The sequence below is a fragment of the Oncorhynchus masou genome, chromosome 22, assembly GCF_036934945.1.
Source record: "Oncorhynchus masou masou isolate Uvic2021 chromosome 22, UVic_Omas_1.1, whole genome shotgun sequence".
In the NCBI taxonomy this organism is placed as follows: Eukaryota; Metazoa; Chordata; class Actinopteri; order Salmoniformes; family Salmonidae; genus Oncorhynchus; species Oncorhynchus masou.
In genome coordinates, this window is record NC_088233.1 from 48,044,304 (window position 1) to 48,066,712 (window position 22,409).

Sequence of the window (22,409 nt, forward strand, 5' to 3'; positions counted from 1 at the left end):
GTTCTATACACGTTAAATGAGAACGTTGCTCTTCACAGATGAATCCCAGTTTCAACTGTACCGGGCAGATGGAATCATGAGGCAGAGCGGTTTGCTGATGTAAATGTTGTGATCAGAGTGCCCCATGGTGACAGTCAAGTTATGATATGGACAGGCATAAGCTACAGACAATGAACACAATTGCATTTTATCGATGGCATTTGAATGCAAAGGGATAACGTGACGAGATCCTGAGGCCCATTGTCGTGCCATTCATCCGCCACCATCACCTTATGTTTCAGCATGATAATGCACGGCCCCATTTATGTCTCAAGGATCTGTACACAATTCCTGGAAGCTGAAGATGTCCCAGTTCTTCCATGCCCTGCATACTCACCAGACATGTCACCCATTGAGCATGTTTGGGGTGCTCTGGATCAACATGTACGACAGCGTGTTCCAGTTCCCGCCAATATCCAGCAACTTCGCACAGCCATTGAAAAGGAGTGGGACAACATTCCACAGGCCACAATCAACAGCCTGATCAACTCAATGCAAAGGAGATGTGTTGCGCTGCATGAGGCAAATGGCAGTCACACCAGATAACGACTGGGTTTCTGATCCACGACCCTATCTCCTTTTTTAAAGGTATCCATGACCAACAAATGCATATCTGTATTCCCAGTCATGTGAAATCCATAGATTAGGGCCTTAAATTCACCGATTTCCTGATATGAACTGAAACTCAGTAAAATCTGAGAAATTGTGGCATGTTGCATCTCTATTTTTGTTCAGTGTGAATCTGAATGTAGGTATACATTTAAGATATACAACATATCACACCCCCATTCCATTCATTAAACTCTGACCTGCCAGTACCATCACCCACGTGTCCACACCTCCACCATCCACTGCTTTTAGAATTGTCGGAAGTAGTGAACGAGTGCACATTTCAGGAGAAAGGAGGTATTATTGGGACGCAGCCTGTGAATAACAGCTCACCTTTGACCTCTCCTAGGAGCTCGCTGGCATTCAGTCTGTCCCTCCTGTCTTTCCAGTCCCTGGACAGAAGTGTCTCCGCACAGGTAGACTCTACGGAAGGAGAGAGGAACACGCAAGTCAGTAACTTGGTTCTTTCAAACAAGGCACGTGTTATACCCTAATCAGAATGCAATGGGAACTAATACACCACTCTGAATCTTTCAATGGGACTTTTTTGCTTCTCTGAGGCAAGACAAGAATATTGTGATTAGCCTTCATCTCTATGCATCCAGTTTTAAACTTTTCACCTGACATAACCCCTAAGAGGCTTGTGTGTGTGTGTGTGTGTGTGTGTGTGTGTGTGTGTGTGTGTGTGTGTGTGTGTGTGTGTGTGTGTGTGTGTGTGTGTGTGTGTGTGTGTGTGTGTGTGTGTGTGTGTGTGTGTGTGTGTGTGTGTGTGTGTGTGTGTGTGTGTGTGTGTGTGTTTGTGTGTGTGTGTGTGTGTGTGTGTGTGTGTGTGTGTGTGTGTGTGTGTGTTCGTGGATACATGCTGTTGTGTATCTGTGTGCATGAGTCTATCTTCCAGAGAATCCTATCACAGTCGTAAACCCCATGAGGACAGTTTCATTCCTCAGTGAGATCGGAGAAGTCTAGCAGTCAGGATGGCATTTTTCGCTTCCAGCATTAAAAAAAAAAAAGGCTTTCTAGATGAAAAATGGTTAAGTGGACAATGGCTCATTTGTGAGAATTTATCCTAACAAAAGGACCAGCATTCATAAGCATATGAGCATTGTGAATGGCTTAATGGTTGGTTTGAGAGGTTTGTGCGTGTAAGCTATTGTGGTCATGAGGCCCTTGCCGGGGGAACACAACTTACTTAGCATGTGTCTCAAATGGCACCCTATTCCCTATGTGGTTCACCACTTTTGACTGGAGCCCTATGGGCCTTGGTAAACAAAATAAAGAATTGCACTATATAGGGAATAGGGTACCATTTGAGTCATACCGTTATTCAGTCCCATTAAAGCCTAGCATGTTTACACTGGATTATGATTATTGTAAATAAGTTCATGGATCACATGGGATCAACACGAGCAATGGTCAACATAGGGAGGCAATGTGTGTGTCCCAAATGGTGCCCTATTCCCTACATAGTTCACTCCTTTTGACCAGGGAATTAGGGTACCATTTGCAGCCCATAACAAACAGCGACGGAACGTAAATGCTTACAAAAGAGGTTTTCAAAATGTCATTCCAAAAGCCTTTCCCACCCTGTATACTCAAAACAGGGAATTTCCAAGACTGATCCCTAATAACAAGATAGTTGATACAATTGTGCTGTCAAAATCCTGCGTAATTTGTGGATGGTTTGTCATCTGACCACTAGGCATTGTCGGAAGTAGTGAAAAAAAATCTCAAACTGAAAGTATGCCTAGCTTGATATGTACTGTTTATATTTGGTAGTAATTTTAACTACTTACAACCAAGGGAAGAGAATGTATTTCCCTCACTATGAGAGTTAAACACACACAGCCTGCTAGGCTTTGCAAAAAGTAGAATTAGAGGGAGGATTTATTGACTCACTTAGGGAATAACATACAATCTAATAATTCTACTCTGCATCCGTGCTTCGATGCTGTACGAGGGAAACGTGCGTGTTTGTGTGTGCATACCTGCACTGTAAGACTGTTCTGTAATCTCAACAGTAAAACACTGTAAAAATGCACAGTAAAATGCTGTACATGTTGTTTTACAGCATTAATGCTGTAGATAGCACTGTATTATGGGAACAATGCTGGAAAATACTGTTATTAACTAAGAATCCTGTAAAAATGACTCTAACACATTATTTTTACAGTAACAGCTTATGCCTACTGTAGATTCAAATGATCAGTTTCAGGCGCCAACCTCATGCTGTTAGGTGATACATGAAGCTCAGACTATTTTTGTAAATATCTTCTTGAAACGGCTGTGAAGTGGAAGCATATTTTCAGCAGCTGGTGGTTCGGAACCTTGACTTGTTTTATAAGTCTCTTTATTGCTGGCCAACGTTGAATTGCTGCATGTTTTCTTAGCTAACCTAGCTAGATGGCTAACGTTTGAGACAGCTAGCGCAAGTTGACACAAGCCATTTCAGTCGGCTCTAAATTGCTCGTAAACATCTCGCTGTGAGACCCAGAAAAAGAAGAAGATAATAATCCTTGTGATGATAAGCTTTTAGACACCTCTTAGTGCCACAGAGAATAAATTGAGCGCAGATTCGTGACCGTTATGTTTTTACCATTACCACAGAGAATATGGTTCAAAAGATATTACCCATATTGCTGCAACAGGGGAGGGGGTTCTCAGATTGACGCATTCTACACATGAGCCAAGCCATGGGCCGTTAAACTACACGCAAGCGCTAACGTCGATACTAATGACCAGTGCACCGGTGTCGTATTGAGGTACCTGCCGACCTAAGGTGCTTGCCACACTGGGCAGCTGTAACACAGTGTTGCTGGCAGTAGCTCGTAAAATGGCCAATTGTTTACATTATATCTCAAGTAGGAAAACAGCCTACATAATAAATAACTAATGTTGGTAGCCATCTAGATGTCACCATGAAACAGTTTACTGAATGGGGAGAGCATGAACGGCAACAACACCGGGACACAGTGTCCTCCTGTGATTTGGATCACTCTGCTCTCAGCTGTGCCGACATACGTCATAGTTTTTCAGGCCAGGAGTGTCCGTATAGCCTCTCCTCTTTAATTTAAACAGCACTGTTTCATAATGTGACAGTATTAGCTAAACCTGTTCACTTTACTAATCGAATGCAAACGCTTGGTGGCACGGAAAGAAAAGAAAATGTTGTGAGCCGGGTAAAATAAGCTGGGATATTGTGAAGGCTTTTGCAATGATTTATTTAGTTAGCTAGGATTTGAAGTAGGTCTGTATAGCGGTCTTACTTGTATTTGTTCAACGACTCAATTGATGTCGTATGGCTGTACAGGTTCCTAGTTCTCAAATCAACCCAAGAAGATGAACCCTGAAGATGGGACAGTGCTTGACAAGGTGGCCCAGAGGAAGTCAGCTGTTCTTAACCGCTGCCTTGCCCCATTCTACCAAGAGCTCGCAGAGTTTGAATGAATGAAGACCTCTGGTGAGATAAGTACACACACACACACGCACGCACGCACGCACGCACGCACGCACACACGCACACACACACACACACACGACACCAGCTTGATATGTCCCCTGTCTTTTTACCCACAGAGTAACAGCCCAGGTGTGCTCGGTCTCTGATTCTATTCTGAATTTTTCTATGCTTGTCCTAGGGGTGAGAAATAGCTGAGAAAATCCGAACTGAGGAGGATTGTTATGGAGACCCATGAAGAGCAGCTGATGCCATGTCGCCTTCTCTCTCTCCTGGATGCTCTGTTCCTCAAATGGAGTTGTCCCTGATCATAGATCTAGGATTGTACCCAATCCTAATTTCAACTCCCTCTCCCGATTTGTCTCTCTCTCTCTCTCTCTCTCCGCCCACACAATATCTTTTTTAGATTCGTGTTGCAATGATGCTGTCATATGTGTTAGCCGTTTATACTTCTATTGTCAAGTCGGTTGTTTACTTTGTTGCTAATGTTGTTGCCAATTTGAATAAACACATTTTATGTACAAATGTATTGTTTTCTTACATTTTACGACTTGAGTAGTGCTGAGCGATTAGTGCTATTTACAGTCGGTTTGGTTTCGGTTCTATTATTAAAACATCATCCCTGATTTCGGTTTTGATTATTTGGGTTGAATGCTGTCACACACAACAACAAAAAAGTCCCATGACGGTAGTGACTGCCCATTACTCACTTATTAACCATCGTTTATTCACATTACTTTAATAAAATATTTCAGTTGTGTACATAACAGTTGTTTTATTTGATGACTTTATAATTGAATTCCAAGAAATCACATCTCTATATTTTGTAGTTCTTCAAAGTAAATAGGGGATACTTTTATGACTGCTGAATACCAACTATCAATCACTTAGATCGTGTATTTTCAGGTAGAGATACCCCTCGAAGCTACAGCTGCCCTCTATATCCCCTCACGATTGTGCAATCTTCTGTCTCCTCCAAAACAGGCGTAAAAAAAACACAGACCAGACAAGTAGATGTGCAAAGGATTATGGTCATTGTAGTTAATGACCACATTTGATGCACTAAACTATGTAGAATATCGGCCTGCTGAAAACTACAACTCCCTACTACATCGCCCAGTTCAAGCTGGATCTGATTTATCTTTAGAGAAACTGTGCAATTTGCGCATTGAGCTCACAAGAAGAAAAAAAAACGAAATGGAATTAAAATAATTTAACCGACTTGGGCCAATCAGCTGTTTAAAAAACGAAATTGTGGTTAATTGCTCAGCACTAGGGAGAATGTCACTGTACGTTTACAGCATTACAGAATTGAGCTGGCAACTCTGGTGCCAGTATAATGCTGTACATTTAAAGGGAGACGTTTTACAGTGTGTGCATTACGTGCACCCGCATGTGTGTGTGATGGTTATCCACGATTTATAACCCTCAAACTGATAAACACATCTGAAAAGAGAAGGAGGAAGGAAGAGGCAGAGGAATGGAGAGGAGAAGAGAGGAGGAAATGGTGTGTTTAACCCTGGATGGGTCTCTATCTCTCCCTCCTTTCTTAACCCTACAGAATGGGGATCAAGTGCTGTTTAGATTGGGGACTGGATAAAAATTCCACACTCACTCTCCTTCCCCTAATAGTATTCAAATGATGAACGACTTGTGAACAAGGTCCAGAGAAGTGAGGGAGAACGGGAAGGATGGAGAAGGGGAGCGGGGGAGAAGAGGAAAAAGGAGAGAGTGGGGTGAGAAGAGGTAGGAGAAGAGGAGAAAGAGGAGGAGAAGAAAGAGGAGAATAAGGTGGGAGGAAAGCCCCACGGTGCTTCTATTAGTTGCTAAACCACACACACAGACAACGTTGTCATTGTAAATCTGTGGAGCCCAGCCAGCCAGCCAAGTATCAGAGATTGTGTTTAGTGTAAACAGACTTTTTATCACCTGGCTGTCTCAGCGTTGTGCCAAAAGCAAGTGTTTATGGTGTTTAACAGAAACCCCAGGCGTGTAATGGTGTGCGGCAGGCAAGCGTCAACAGTCGTGGAGGGAGGACACTGCCAGGAGTTTAGGAGCCTGTCTACAGTAGCCTAGCATGAGGTCACCACTTGGAAAGAAAATAATGATATCTCTCCTCTCTCTCTCTCTCTTTCCCTTGCTTTCTCGCGCGCACTTATGCACGCATGCACACACACTCACGCATGCATGCACACACACACACATTAGCAGTTGTCCTAAATGCTAATTTAAGGTTCATTTTTTTTTATCCTCCCAACAGTTAATGCATGATACCTACAGCACTGAAGCTTAAATAAGAGAACCATTGAGATCCCCCCACCCAAGTCTAAATCAATCAATATACACGAATGAGCAATATCAACTCTTCTTCCAACCCACAGCAAATGGAGTGGGTAGAGCAACGAATTAACAACGTTTGCTCAGCTACCATTTACTGTTAGTCCACTTCTTATTTAAGAGGGCAGATCAGTCACATGCACTATACCTAGTTCAGAAGGGGGGGGGGGGGGTCAGTACTCAATGTTGCACTGCAGTTGGAGAGAAGGAGAGAAAGACAGAGAGCGAGAGGACAGAGAGTGAAGTGAGTGGCAGAGAGACAGAGATAGAGAGAGAGCAGCTGGGCTGAACAGCTGGCCAGGAGGATTTATGTCGGAGTGAAATAAAACTCAACATATGTCCAAACACAAGAGAGGCCAGAGAGGAAAGGAGAGATCCTCTCTTTAGCACATACAGCACAGCCACTAACATACAGTACACGCACACACACACACACAAGTGCCCCCCCCCCCCCACCGAGATACAACCAAACTTCACACACAGCTCTGTTCTGTCTCTCACACACAAGTAGCCTAAGGATTCAAGTAAATGTGTGTACTGAAGCCAGCTAGCCACTACAAGAGCTAAGTGCTGTAAAACCATTAGAGTCTGAGTCAGATGTGTGTTGTGTGTGTTAGCGCCGTGTCCATTACAGAGACACTATTTTCATCTGTCAGATGACACCTGCTTTGCCTCTCTCTCTTGTTCGAGCTGCCAGCCACGGACTCCAGTGTGAAGTTTCTCCTAGGTACAGCTCTAGGGTCAGCTAGGCCTCCCCAATCCTAACCTTAACCATTAGTGGGGAAAAAATACAAAACTGACTCAAGATCAGCATCTTGGGTGAACTTCAACCTGGTCTAAATGTTGGGTTGGTGATTGCCTGCAAGCTGCTCCTTTAGAGAGGGTGGATGGGGGCTGGATGAAAGAGGCTAGAAGCATACTAGCCTCCCTGTATGACCTCATCAACTGACCAGCATCTGACCCACAAGCTTCCACCCTATAGCCATTCTCCACTTCCCCTCTCTTCAGGTTCCAATTCTTTCCCCTGAAGTATGCACTTCAATCCCGTTGGATTAGGTATATGAAGGGAAGTGGAAAAAGTGCCCAGAAGGGTAGAAATGTAGGGAATTGGGACGCACACACAGTTTTCTGGTATAAAACGGCTGCTGTGCTTCATCCCGTTGGGTGCGGCTACATTGGCAGTTGCAGATAGAAATGTTTCGCATGGAGCTGACATGAGTCCATAGTCTACACGACCGAGGCAAATCTGTTCTAATACCGTACAGTACATTTCTCGCTGAACCTTCTGTAAAGTTGAACCCCAGTGAACGAATGTCATCCTGTTCTGGGTAGACCTCGGTTATTTGTGTGACAGTCACGGCGGTCAAACGTACAGTAGCACAATTATAGTATGAAGAAACGTAATACTAAGATTTTAAGCCTCGACTTATACAGTGGGGTCCAAAATGATTGACAGCCTTGATAAAAATGGGTGTCAAGGGTGTCAATCATTTCGGACCCGACTGTATACAAGCAGACCGCTTGTATCCTAAGCGACTTACATTCATGCGTGCGTACATTGCACGTGTGGGTAATCCTGGGAACGGATCGTAATAATGGCCGGAACGGAGCAAAACCGTCTTTTTTTCCCTCCAATGTATTTGATACTGTTCCACTCATCCACTCATTCCGCACAAGTCAATGAGCCCGTCCTCCCCAATTAAGGTGCCACCAACCTCCTGTACTACCAACTGAGCTACAGAGGACCAAAGTACTTGCTTATCACACCTGAAGTCTCTCAGTGCAAATACAATTCAGAGGAAAGAGAACGTCTCACCCCTGTCATGTTTCAGAATACCTCACCCCCCCGCACTCATCCAAAAAGTCCATTGGATTCGGTTTGCACTTTACTCGTGATTTGAGGAAACCCTATCCCCAACACCATGTGAGGCGGAGACACAATAGAAGTGTTGTTGTGGGGGGGGGGGGCATAGGGTAACAGGAGGTTGGGGTGGGAGTGGTTGGATTCACAGGGGGTCGAAGAGGTGTTGGGAGGGGGGGGGGGTTCTTGCTGGGGTCGACAGCTGAGTGCTTTAGAAAGTGAGAGGCCGACCTAGTATGTCTACCCACGGGCCCCCACCGCTGTCGACGCATCCGAACCAGGAGAATCCGAGGGGTTTGGAAAGACATCCGAGGGGCTTGGAAAGACATCCGGACGCACAGAGAGAGAATAGCACACAAGTACGTCACACAAGCAGCTGGTTCATTATATATCATCTGTAATGGGGGGTGATTATGAAACCCTCTCACAGACACTGTTACAGCCTCCCGCTCTTTAAAACAAACTCTGAACCACTATATGTTGTGTATTTTATGCCACATGCTTAATTGGAGGCCTGCTACTCTTTGAAAATTGGGGGATACAAAATGTCTTTGGTAAAAAAAAAACAGTTGTTTCAAAAACTCCAGGGAGGTGTGTGCGGGACTGGATGAGGTCTATCAAAGAGGACTATATGATCATTTGGCCAACTGCCAAGCCATGGAAAAGGCTACTGGGCATCCCGTGGCTTGATGTAGTTAAGGCACTCTGCCACAGATCATTACAGCAGAGATCCCTCTTCATTATGGGGAAAGCAGGGAAACAGACAACGATATAGAGGAGGATGGGAAGAGGTACAATCACACAAACTTGGAAAATACACACACTCAAATGTACGTATGCGCGCACACACACACACACACACACACACACACACACACACACACACACACACGCGCGCGCGCGCGCATGCAAGCTGCCAATCCTGTAGAGAAGGGCAAACGCAGTGGCAATGCCAAGCCTCGAGTCAAATACCTTGTATAATTAGCCTACAGGCTTAACCCTTAGCCTGACCTTATTCTCTCTGCACCACCTCTACCTACCACTGTACCACCACTACTACCACCTGCCTGCACCCACACAAGCACCAACATACATACACACACAAACACACACTTCACATATTAGAATGTGGGTTCCACAAAGGATCACTGTTCATTCAGACGACACTTAATCTCTGCATTACCCGCCCCCTTACGATGAGGCTGTGTCGCAAATAGCACCCTATTCCTTATATTGTCCACTACTTTTAAAACAGAGCCCTATGGACTCTGGACAAAAGTAGTGTACCACATAGGGAATAGGGTGCCCTTTGCGACTCGGCCTAAGCGTGTAGCCGACAATAGCTACCATGGCCATCAGGTAACACCTAAATGGGGATTTGCTTTATGAGAAAAGAGGATTATGATATGAGAAAAGATGATTGGTCTATGAAACATAATGAATCCTAAGTGAGGAAAATAACTGCTAGTGACATGACTGGTACAGTTGTAAAGAAATAGAAAGGTACGAGGGTGACTGAATAGGAGCGCTTAATTATACAGATTGTCAGGCAGGCTAGACGGAATAGTTGCACGCCTCTTTTTAGAGAGGTATTTCCGGATACACTGAAAGACACACACACACACACACACACACACGTGTACACAGACTAAGGCTGTCCCCGGCTAAAAAAAATCTTTGTAGACCGAAATTCGTCTGTTCTTTCAACCAATCAATTGGTCGATATCTTTAAACGTGTATTTTTTTCCATATATAGACATATATCGATGCATTTTAATAAAATCACCTATATGCATTGAGCTTGTCTGATGCTTTAAGCTTACAAATAAAATAAAACAAATGTCTCAAGAGGGCGCCAGAGATCTTAACCTGACCCAACTATTCTCCTCCCGCTCCTGATAGCTTTCACAGATTCTGCCATTACTCTCCTGAAGTTGCCGGTAAAAGGCTACACGAGGAGTCGGCAACCTTTCTCATGTTGAATGCCAATTTACCTTACCATTTCTACCGATCTGCGTGCCAGTTAAGGTTTTCATATGCACATTTTCGTAAAACAGTTTCATTGGATTTATAATAATGTCTTCATATCTCAAAATCCTTGTCATGTGGTTAATCAAAATTCTATCCAAATCTAAATGAAAATGGTACAAATGAACTTATATTGTTATTGTCAACTATGTAAAAATAGCCTACATAAAGCAAACAAATAAAAACGTTGCAGCCTGCAGGTAGAAAATATCCTGATAAAAATAAATATCCTATGGCTACACCATGGCCTGTCTGCAATGAACTTGAAACATTGCATGAACTATTAAGTTGGGTCCAGCCCCAAAACTTGCACTAACGATCTTGCAACATTGTATAAAATATTCAGGGCCCTCTAGCACCACTAAGCTCCGGACAGACACCTGTAGACTATTTGCGCAAGGGATAAGAAGCAGAGCTTGACTTGGGCAGGAGCTCACCGGAGCTGAGTACCGGCACCTCACATTTTTCTACTGCTTGAGCTCCAGTTTCTCTTATAGAATATTAGCTCAAAAGTATTGTGAAGCTCCTGCACCTAAATATAAACAGTACCAGCACCCAAAATAAATGAGTACAGGAACCTACTTCAGTCTAAGTCAGCACTGATGTCACGTTCTGACCTTTATTTCCTTTGTTTTGTCATTATTTAGTATGGTCAGGGCATGAGTTGGGGTGGGCAGTCTATGTTTGTTTTTCTATGATTTGGGTATTTCTATGTTTCGGCCTAGTATGGTTCAGGTGTCATTAGTTGTTTCTGATTGAGAATCATACTTAGGTAGCCTGGGTTTCACTGTGTGTTTGTGGGTGATTGTTCCTGTCTCTGTGTTTGCACCAGATAGGGCTGTTTAGGTTTTCTCACGTTTATTGTTTTTGTCTATTCATGTGTAGTTTTTCTTTATTAAAACCTCTTAGAGATCGGGCTACTTTTTTCAACATTCTATTAAAAATCGCGCAACATTTCAATGTCCTGCTACTCATGCCAGGAATATAGTATATGCATATGATTAGTATGTGTGCATAGAAAACACTCTGAACTTTCTAGAACTGGTTCAATGGTGTCTGTGACTATAACAGAACGAGTTCCGTGGTCAAAATCGCCAGAAAACCTGGTCACTAAATCGACGAAGAAAAAATCAATCCGCCAGCCCATGTATTGTCTATTGGAAGGAAAAATAATTAAGAGTGAGATTACAGTTCCTACAGCTTCCACACGATGTCGCCAGTGTTGTGATTTCGATTCAACTAAATCCTTGGTCATCTGAGTAATAGCCACATCTGGTTGTCAAGTCCACAGATGTAAACAATGGAACCGAAAAAGTTAGTTACGTTACCCAAACTCGTGCTCATTGAATACAGATCGCTCCGTGATCAATTTGATCGTTTATTAACGTTTAGTAATACCTAAAGTTGGATTACAGAAGTAGTTTGAAGTGTTTTGTCAAAGATTATAGGCAACTTTTTTAATTATAAAAAATAACGTCGCGTTTAAAAAAATGTGTTTTTACTGGATCTGACGGTGTTCATAAATTGACATTTTGGGTACACAAGGACCGATTTAATAAAAAAAAAGACCCAATTGTGATGTTTATGGGACATATAGGAGTGCCAACAAAGAATCTCGTCAAAGGTAATGAATGTTTTATATTTTATTTCTGCGTTTTGTGTAGCGCCGGCTACGCTTTGTTTACGTCCCCTTCTGATATTTCGGCGCGTTGCCTGCTATCAGATAATAGCTACTCATGCTTTCGCAGAAAAGCATTTTACAAATCTGACTCGTTGGCTAGATTCAAAACGAGTGTAGCTTGAATTGAGTACCCTGTATGTGAATTTTAATGAACGTTTGAGTTTTAACGAATGCTATTAGCATTTGGCGTAGTGCATTTGCATTTATTGTTGGAAATGGGTGCGGTTGCGTCCCGGGTGAGCCAGAGAGGTTAAAGAACCATGAATAGAAACCACGCTGCATTTTGGTCCGCCTCTCCTTCAACTCAAGAGAACCGTTACAGAATCACCCACCACAACAGGACCAAGCGGCGTGGTATCGGACAACAGCAACAGCGGCTCAAAGAGGAATGGACATGGGACGATGTATTGGACGGCAAGGGTTGCTACACATGGGAGGAGATCCTGGTGGGAAAGGATCGCCTTCCATGGGAACATGTGGAGACAGCTAGGAGAGCAGAGGCAGCCGGAGAGAGGAGCCGGCGATATGAGGGAACACGGCTGGCAAGGAAGCCCGAGAGGCAGCCCCAACAATTTCTTGGAGGGGACAGGAAGTATGGCGAAGCCAGGTAGGAGACCTGAGCCAACTTCCTGTGCTTACAGGAGGGCTAGAGACCGGGCAGGCACCGTGTTATGCTTTAGAGCACATGGTGTCCCCAGTGCGGGTGCATAGCCCGGTGCGATATATTCCAGCTCCGCGTATCGGCCGGGCTAGAGTGGTCATCGAGCCAAGTGCTATGAAACCGGCTCTACCCATCTGGTCTCCAGTGCGTCTCCTTAGGCCGGCTTACGTGGCACCAGCCTTGCGCACGGTGTCCCCGGTTCGCAGGCATAGCCCAGTGCGGGCTATTCCACCTCGCCGCACTGGCAGGGTGACCGGGACCATTCAACCAGGTAAGGTTGGGCAGGCTCGGTGCTCAAGAGCTCCAGTGCGCCTGCACGGTCCAGTCTATCAGGTACCACCTCCACGCACCAGCCCTCCGGTGGCAGCCCCCCGCACCAGGCTGTCTCTCCGTCTCATCCTTACAGGTGCTCCCGCCTTCCGGTGCTGCTTTGAGCCTTCCTCCTCTCAGCGCAGCCGGAGTCCTTTCCACTCCTCCCCTCAGCACTGGAGCCGAGAGTCTCCCGCCTCTCCGGCCATCAGCTCTGCTAGAGCCTTCCTCCTCTCCAGCGCAGCCGGAGTCTCCCGCCTATTCAGCGCTGCCAGAGCTCCCGCCCCTCTGTCCAGAGCTTCCGCCCTGTGTTTGCACCAGATAGGGCTGTTTAGATTTTCTCACATTTATTGTTTTTGTTAGTCTATTCATGTATAGTTTTCTTTATTAAAGAACCATGAATAGAAACCACGCTGCATTTTGGTCAGCCTCTCCTTCAACTCAAGAGAACCGTTACAACTGATAAGAGGCCTATTTTATTACATTTCCACTGGATCAGAGCATGACATTTTTCCCTTTCACGCTGAAAGCGAGAGAGCCTGAAATATTTTCCAAACACATTGAGGAACTATTGTAACTCTCAATGGACGAAAAAAACATACTTAGTTCCCTTGCTGTTTGAGGTGAAGAAAACATGACTTTGAGAAGCTCCACTGGTCATTAGTGGTGGTGTGTTAAGCCAATCAGAAATACTATCAGATCCCCAAATGGGCAAATTCATATGCCTACATTTGCGTACAGACAAGGTAGCCTATAGGCCTACTTATATGCGTGCGCGTCCTTACTCAACATTGGCAGGAGCGCTCCAAACAAAAGACAATGGCTAAATTGACAAAACCAAATAAACCAAAACTTGTTTCTCACAAGTGAAGCATAGGTTGTGCACTCTGCAAAAAATGTGTCCACTCAGACAATGAGAACTGGAAGACTTATATAATAATATTGAATGCATTAAAATAAATTACCGTAACCAAAGTAACAAACACTGTAGATTAGAAATGATAGGAATTAACAGTAAATCTACCACTGGTGATACAGTGCCTTGCGAAAGTATTCGGCCCCCTTGAACTTTGCGACCTTTTGCCACATTTCAGGCTTCAAACATAAAGATATAAAACTGTATTTTTTTGTGAACAATCAACAACAAGTGGGACACAATCATGAAGTGGAACAACATTTATTGGATATTTCAAACTTTTTTAACAAATCAAAAAAACATAACTGAAAAATTGGGCGTGCAAAATTATTCAGCCCCTTTACTTTCAGTGCAGCAAACTCTCTCCAGAAGTTCAGTGAGGATCTCTGAATGATCCAATGTTGACCTAAATGACTAATGATGATAAATACAATCCACCTGTGTGTAATCAAGTCTCCGTATAAATGCACCTGCACTGTGATAGTCTCAGAGGTCCGTTAAAAGCGCAGAGAGCATCATGAAGAACAAGGAACACACCAGGCAGGTCCGCGATAAAAAAATACTGTTGTGAAGAAGTTTAAAGCAGGGGTATGATTTGGATACAAAAAGATTTCCCAAGCTTTAAACATCCCAAGGAGCACTGTGCAAGCGATAATATTGAAATGGAAGGAGTATCAGACCACTGCAAATCTCCCAAGAGAACTCTCCTTGGTTATTGTCACAGCAGTGTATATCCCCCCGCAAGCAGATACCAAGACAGCCATCAAGGAACTTTATGCAAATGTGAAACATATATCCTGAGGCTGCATTTATTGTAGCTGGGGATTTTAACAAAGCTAATCTGAGAACAAGGCTACATAAATTCTATCAGCATATTGATTGCAGTACATGAGCGAGTAATACACTTGACCACTGCTACTCTAACTTCCGTAGTGCATACAAGGCCCTCCCCCTCCCTCCTTTTGGCAAATCTGACCATGACTCCATCTTGTTGCTCCAGGCAGAAACTAAAACAGTAATCACCAGTGCTTAGGTCTATCCAATGCTGGTCGGACCAATCAGATTCCACGCTTCAAGATTGCTTTGATCAAGTGGACTGGGATATGTTCCGGGTTGCCTCAGACAATAGCATTGACGTATACACTGACTCGGTGAGCGAGTTCATCAGGAAGTGTATAGGAGATGTTGTACCCACTGTGACTATTAAAACCTACCCTAACCAGAAACCATGGATTGATGGCAGCATTCGCGCAAAACTGAAAGCACGTACCACTGCATTTAATCATGGCAAGGTGACTGGAACCATGACCAATTACAAACACTTTAGTTATTCCCTACGTAAGACAATCAAACAAGCAAAGCATCGGTAAAGAGACAACGTGGAGTCACAATTCAACGGCTCAAACACGAGACATATGTGGCATGGTCTACAAACAATCACGGATTACAAAAAGAAAACTAGCCCCGTCGAGGACATCGACGTCTTGTTTTCAAACAAATGAAATGCTATCAAAGACTGTGGGCTCTCCTTCTCTGTGGCCGCCGTGAGTAAAACATTTAAATGTGTTAACCCTCGCAAGGCTGCCGGTCCAGACATCCCTAGCAGTGTCCTCAGAGCATGCGTAGACCAGCTGGCTGGTGTGTTTACGGACATATTCAATCAGTCCCTATCCCAGTCTGATGTCCCCACATGCTTCAATATGGCCACCATTGTTCCTGTTACCAAGAAAGCTAAGGTAACTGAACTAAATGACTATCGCCCCATAGCTCTTACTTCGGTCATCATGAAGTGCTTTGAGAGACTAGTCAAGGATCATATCACCTCCACCCTACCTGTTACCCTAAACCCACTCCAATTTGTTTACCACACCAATAGGTCCACAGATGATGCAATCACCATCACACTGCACACTGCCCTATCCCATATGGACAAGAGGAATACCTGTAATACCTGTAATATGTAAGAATGCTGTTAATTGACTACAGCTCAGCATTCAACCCATAGTAACCTACAAACTCATCATTAAGCTTGAGACCCTGGGTCTCGACCCCGCCCTGTGCAACTGGGTCCTGGACTTCCTGACAGGGCGATCCCAGATGGTGAAGTTAAGAAACAACATCTCCATGCCGCTGATCCTCAACACTGGGGCCACACAAGGGTGCGTTCTCAGCACTCTCCTGTACTCCCTGTTCACCCACGACTGCGTGGCCATGCACGCCTCCAACTCAATCATCAAGTTTGCAGACGACACTATAGTGGTAGGCTTGATTACCAACAACGACGAGACAGCCTACAGGGAGGAGGTGAGGGCCCTAGGAGTGTGGTGTCAGGAAAATAACCTCTCACTCAATGTCAGCAAAACAAAAGAGATGATCGTGGACTTTAGGAAACAGCAAAGGGTGTACCACCCTTTCCACATCGACGGGACAACAGTGGAGAAGGTGGAAAGTTTTAAGTTCCTCTGTGTACATATCACCGACAAACTGAAATGGTCCACGCACACAGACGGTGTAGTGAAGAAGGCCCAACAGCGCCTCTTCAACCTCAGGAATCTGAAAAAGTGTGGCTTTTATAGGTGCATAATTGAGAGCATCCTGTCGGGCTGTATCACCGCCTGGTACGGCAACTGCACCGCCCACAACCACAGGGCTCTCCAGAGGGTGGTGCGGTCTGCACAACGCATCACCAGGGGCAAACTACCTGCCCTCCAGGACACCTACAACACCCGATGTCACAGGAAGGCAAAAAAGATCATCAAGGACAATAACCACCATTACCTGTTCACCCCGCTTCCACTCAAAAGGCGAGGTCAGTACAGGTGCATCAGAACTGGGACAGAGAGATTGAAAAACAGCTTCTGTCTCAAGGCCATCAGATTGTTAAACAGCCACCACTAGCACAGAGAGGCGGCTGCCTACCTACAAACTTGATATAATTGTCCACTTTAATAAATGGAACACTAGTCACTTTAACAATGTCACTTTAAGAATGTTTACATATCTCACATTACTCATCTCATATGTGTATACTGTACACTGTATCCTTCACTATCTATTCTTTAGTCTAGGCGTCCGTAATGGGATTGGCGCAAATATATATATATTTGTTACTGCTCGACTAAAACAATCTCGGTCGACCAACAGCCTAACGACCAAACAATCGACCAGTCGACTAATTGGGATCAGCGCGAGTGCACATGTACACACACACACTCTCTCTCTCTCCCTCGATCTATCTCAGGAACAATAGTGCCAAGGGAAAACCCGCTCTGCGTTTTGAGTGGCATTGACAGAGATGCTGAAATGGCCTATCATCGCTGCGAGAGAACAAAGTGGAGAAGCACACAATGAGTCTATTGTCACAGACAGGGGTTAAGCGAAGTTGGACTCCCTTGATGTTGCCCTCCAGCTGGTTAAGCCATTAGATGTTGTGATCGGATCCCCAGGCCTGCGATGGGTTCCAAATGGCACCCCATTTCCTATATAGTGCCTTATTTTTAACGAGGGGGAAATAGCTCTCTGGTCATAGTAGTGCACTATATATTGAATAGCGTGCCATTTTAAGCACAACCTAGGGCTGCAGGCAGAGCTGGCCTAGGCCAAACTAGCTGAGGAGATATGAGAGTCTGTTGGACCACACAAGAAAAATCATTGCAAGGGCCACTACAAGCCGTATACCACCCCTTACGGAAAAACCACATGACTTCACAAGACATTTCCACATGTTTTGCACATGTGAAGACATGTGTTTTTGGAAATGTCACATGTGAAGTGTTCCAAATACAAATGCTTTCACATGTGAAAGGCCCGATTTATTGGCAAGAATATATTACTGCACTTCGATAAAAGTTGCCCGGAAACAAGTCAATATTTGTGTGATTATCAACTAAAAAGTTTAAGTGCAGAGGGACACTTGACATTAAGACCTAGAGTCAATGAGATCAAGCGTAAACAATAGCTAACAATAATGAGGATTTCTAGGTGTAGATTACATATCACATTCCAGTGTTCCAACTTGTAAGGCTACATGGGATCCCTTAACACAGCTCTATGCCGACAATAGCCTTTTCTGCTTCAAGTATAATGGCATGAGACACTTGTGGATTTGACAGCTCTAACGCAGTTCCAAAACAATCGCTATGTGGGTGTCCACTAGCGTGGATATGATAGAATATTGCCCTAAACGTGCATAAATACTCTCTGGATTTGAAATTGCAACCATTTGTCAGAGGTAAGCATGTAGGATAATTCAGAGCTCAGGGATGATAAACATGTTTCCTACTAGTTATTAACAGTTGGAGGGTCATACAAGTGGATTTTTGCCAGTCGTATGTGGTAAATTCCCACTTTCCACTAGGTACAATCACTACTGCACTTTGAAATGTAGGTGGGGCATTGTGCTGGTGGGGGCTCATTAGCATATGTGGGGGCATGGTCTAGAATATGTTGTATTTGTGCCAACCGTCAGTGGAAATGTTGTACCAGTTTACGTGGTTTTATCATTATGTTGATGAAGGTTGAGCACCTCTTTTGATATTGTCAGTACTGCAATCTTTTTAAAAACTTGTGAAAATCAAGAGCTGCACTGTGAAGAGGTTACTGTGCATTTCCAGTAGCTTAATGGAAGTTGGTTCACAGAAAGTTCATGTTTAATTTTCAGTAATTTATGGTCAACTAATTACAAGTGGATTATTGCTAATCCATCACACTCACTGACTTGATGGTCGGGAAGGGAAGTGAGTATTACAATTACATGGTGACTAGTCATAAATTAGCTATTGTATGGTTCTTTGGTATCACATGCACTTGTCAGCCTTTTAACAAGGCTGAAGAACTGACAGTGTACAAGCTTAATGTTTATAAACAGAGCAAATTAACTGGGATAACCTTACCTTATGGGAGACCAAAAAAGCTATCTGAAAGCCACGCCTGCAATCTTCTGATAGGCTGGTGCTGTTACAGTATGCTGCCAATCAGCAACTGATGTGCATGTTGTCAACAGAAGAGTCAGTAAAGGCACCGTAGGTTATTGTCAAGATTGCTGGTGGCAGCAAGTTACTGTGACTTTTAAAATAACTTACTGCCAAGTAGTTTCCAGTTAAGAAATTAGTAATTCACAGCAACAAGTTCACATTAAGTTACTGGAACATTCATAATAACCTCTTCACGGTGCAGCTCAGGGCTGCGCATTGCCGACACATTATCTTACAGCATTTGCAGAATGAACAGTATCAAAGGATTTGCATTGGCATAACAATCAAACACTTAAACTGCTACAAAACTTCCACTGGCGGTTGGCACAAATACACATATTTCACCACACCTCCAAATATGCTAATAAGCCAGTATATTGCTCCCACCTATCAAAATGCAGTGATGATCGTGTCTTATATTCCAAATATTAGGTAGAAAAATGTCCCATTATACCTACATGTTGACAAACTGTACCATGTGAGTGCACCTGTAAAGTTGACATTTTACCTGGTTGTACCCCAGGTAACGACACTGTAGTACACCCTAACCCTACCCTTATTTTTTAAGAGTGTGTTAATATACAGTATGTTCCAAGCAATTCGTATGAACCTGGTGGCACTGCAGATACATTGATGCACTTCCAACTAAAAGGTTCAAATCCCCAAAGAATGCATGTATACTCTATGTCAAGTGTCCTTGAGCACTGCTAGTTTTCTGTTGGTGGTGATAATTGGACAATTATTTACTTGAATCTGGGCAGCTTTTAGCAAAGTGCAGAAGTGCATTCTTGCCAATAAGTATGTGGCCATATCTCTTTCACGCTCACAGATCTGGTGATGTAGCTGCACTATAGCAGGACATTTCTGTTTGCTAGCGACCAAGAAGTTATGAGTTCAAATTTCATTTAAGGCTGACTCCCAAATGTGGTCACAGTACAAGGTTGTACAGTAATTGAAATCAGAATACAGCATTATACTGACATTTTATAGAAATAACACCTTCCAGTTGTTGTATATACACAACCTTTCAAAAGTTTGGGGTCACTTAGAAATGACTGGTGTTTTGCAGGAGTAATGGTTGCTGATAATCGGCCTCTGTACACCTATATAGACATTCCATTAAAAATCTGCTGTTTCCAGCTACAATAGTCATTTACAACATTAACCATGTCTACACTGTATTTCTGATCAATTTGCTGTTATTAAAAAATGTGCTTTTCTTTCAAAAACAAGGACACCTCTAAGTGACCCCAAACTTTTGAACGGTAGCGTAGGTGTCTAAAACTATGAATAGTTGTTCTTAAAAGAGAACCCTTCAAAAAGAAAAAAAAATAGAAAAAAAGGAAACAAAAGTACAGTAGTTCGAGAAAAGCATTTCTGTAAAGAGATCAGTATATAGCAGCACTTCAATCCACATCAATCTAGATCTATATGTTTATGGCTGCATTTGAGTTTGTGGAGAGATGTTCTCAGAGCCAATCAATGCATTCATTAAGAAGGGACGACATCCATCTCTCAGCCTTAGTGATTTATTGATCCCCTGCTCTCTTTAGCCAAACACATTGAATGAAATCAACCCAACTATTAAGCTCAATGGGAGTGGTCAAATGCCAAAAATGTATATAGAACCATATTTAATGTACGAGTGAAGGAACTGAAATTCTAACGGCTACAGTACAGTGCCCTGAGGCATCATTGCTGTAATTCATGTCATCGCGATCTCAAAATTCAAAAAGGGAGCTAAAACAGAAAGATGTTACTTGTAGCCAATGGATGGTTGAATCCTAATCTACAACACAGTGTTTGGGTTATTGGTTTTTCTCATTCATTTTGCCTTGGCTAAGTGCTCTCAGTGCGATCAATGCGACTGGTGGGTCCCTGGGGACTACAGTCATACTAATTAGGAGTGAAACAATAGGCCTGTTTTTCTTTAAATTCATTAACAACGTACCGTTACTGTATATTTCACCATTAGTGTTTTGATTATATTAATTAATTTAATTTGACGCATAGAATTCTGTTAACTACTTTTCGAGTATTAAAATATACTGTATACCTTACACACAAACGTACACACACACACACACACACACACACACACACACACACACACACACACACACACACACACACACACACACACACACACACACACACACACACACACACACACAGTCAAAGCTGCTGTTCTAATATATACTATTGACTTCACTACCCACTTTATATTTATAAATACAGTCCATTATTACATTGCATATGACCTATTCTATTACTTCCACTACTTATTATTTTTGACTTGATTAGTGATGAATGTACTGCATTGTTGAGGGAGATAGCACATAAGCATTCCCCTGCACCTTTTACACCTGAAGTAAACTGTGTATGTGACTAGGGCTGTTGCGGTGACTGGTCTTGAGTCAAATTCCACGTGACCACGTCAAAGTAATTAGGCTTCTCCAAGCTCTAATGCTGCTGATGGTTATTAGTAGCCTATCAAACTTGCTAACTGCCTGGTACTCAGCACTCTATTGTACCTCGAATCACTCTGACATCAATGCAAATGTGATCGAAAATCTAATCACACACTTCATAAGAGCCCATGAGCTCATGTGGACCAACATTTCTATAGGCTATGTAATCTCACGCATATATTATTTAGTATGTAAAGACAAGATTAAATCAATAATAGTCTGATGGTTGATAATATTAGCCTATCACTTGTGAATTATATATTATCACTATATATTATCACTTGTGAATGATGCCCAGTTTAAGGCAAGAAACTATGTCTTTATTTTGTGACGTTTTCTAACCATAGTCGCACACCTCATGTATCCTAGCCCATAGGAACCTAGAACCCCACATAGAAAATATAAACTAGAACAACCCCCCAGTTACGACCTGACCTACTCTACCATAGAAAATAAAAGCTTTCTACGGTCAGGACATGACATCTTCCAATATCTTCAATATGCACCTCGGAATTGGATAAGGATGTGTCTGTCTTCACTTGTAGCCTGTGAGAAAGACACGATCACGTGTTGGGAAGCCATGTGAGTGAGGTGAGAGGTGCTTTGGAGCAAACAGCACTCAGGGAGAAGGGCTGCAAAAGGCATGGATTTTTTAGGGTGCATTATGGCCACACAAAGGGGAAAATTGAGGAATTATCAAGTGCTTCTCAAAATGTGAATGTGAGACTGACGAAGTGTGTACAATCTGCGCAAAAAAACAAAGCAGAGCTCATGCCTTTCAAGATACTTTTTTCAAATCATCATTCGTCGCATCATGCAGCCTGACAATGTATTACAAATCAAAACATATAGCCCAACGTTTGTAGAGCAACTAAAGTTACATGAATAACTCTAAATTAAACATATAGGAGTACATATATCTTCATTAACCACTCAACACAGAATAGCCAAATGTGCTCACTCCCTCAAATCGTTTGGAGAAAATATCCTTTCTATTTTATTTAGCTTTGTTCAATTGTATTCTTCATACTATAAACTAATGTAAAATAATGCCACGGAATTCTAAGCAA

The 22,409-nt window shown here is 43.2% G+C and overlaps 1 protein-coding gene across 4 annotated transcripts in view; it reads right to left on the reverse strand.

Annotated features, from left to right (window-relative positions):
- LOC135509608 (transcription factor SOX-6-like) overlaps window positions 1-22,409 on the reverse strand; it is a 151,512-nt gene that overhangs the window by 57,875 nt on the left and 71,228 nt on the right. For all 4 annotated transcript variants that reach the window (XM_064930404.1, XM_064930401.1, XM_064930403.1 and 1 more), the window contains exon 5: window positions 982-1,071. In XM_064930404.1, coding sequence (XP_064786476.1) covers window positions 982-1,071 — 90 coding nt within the window. The remainder of the gene's footprint in view (window positions 1-981; window positions 1,072-22,409) is intronic.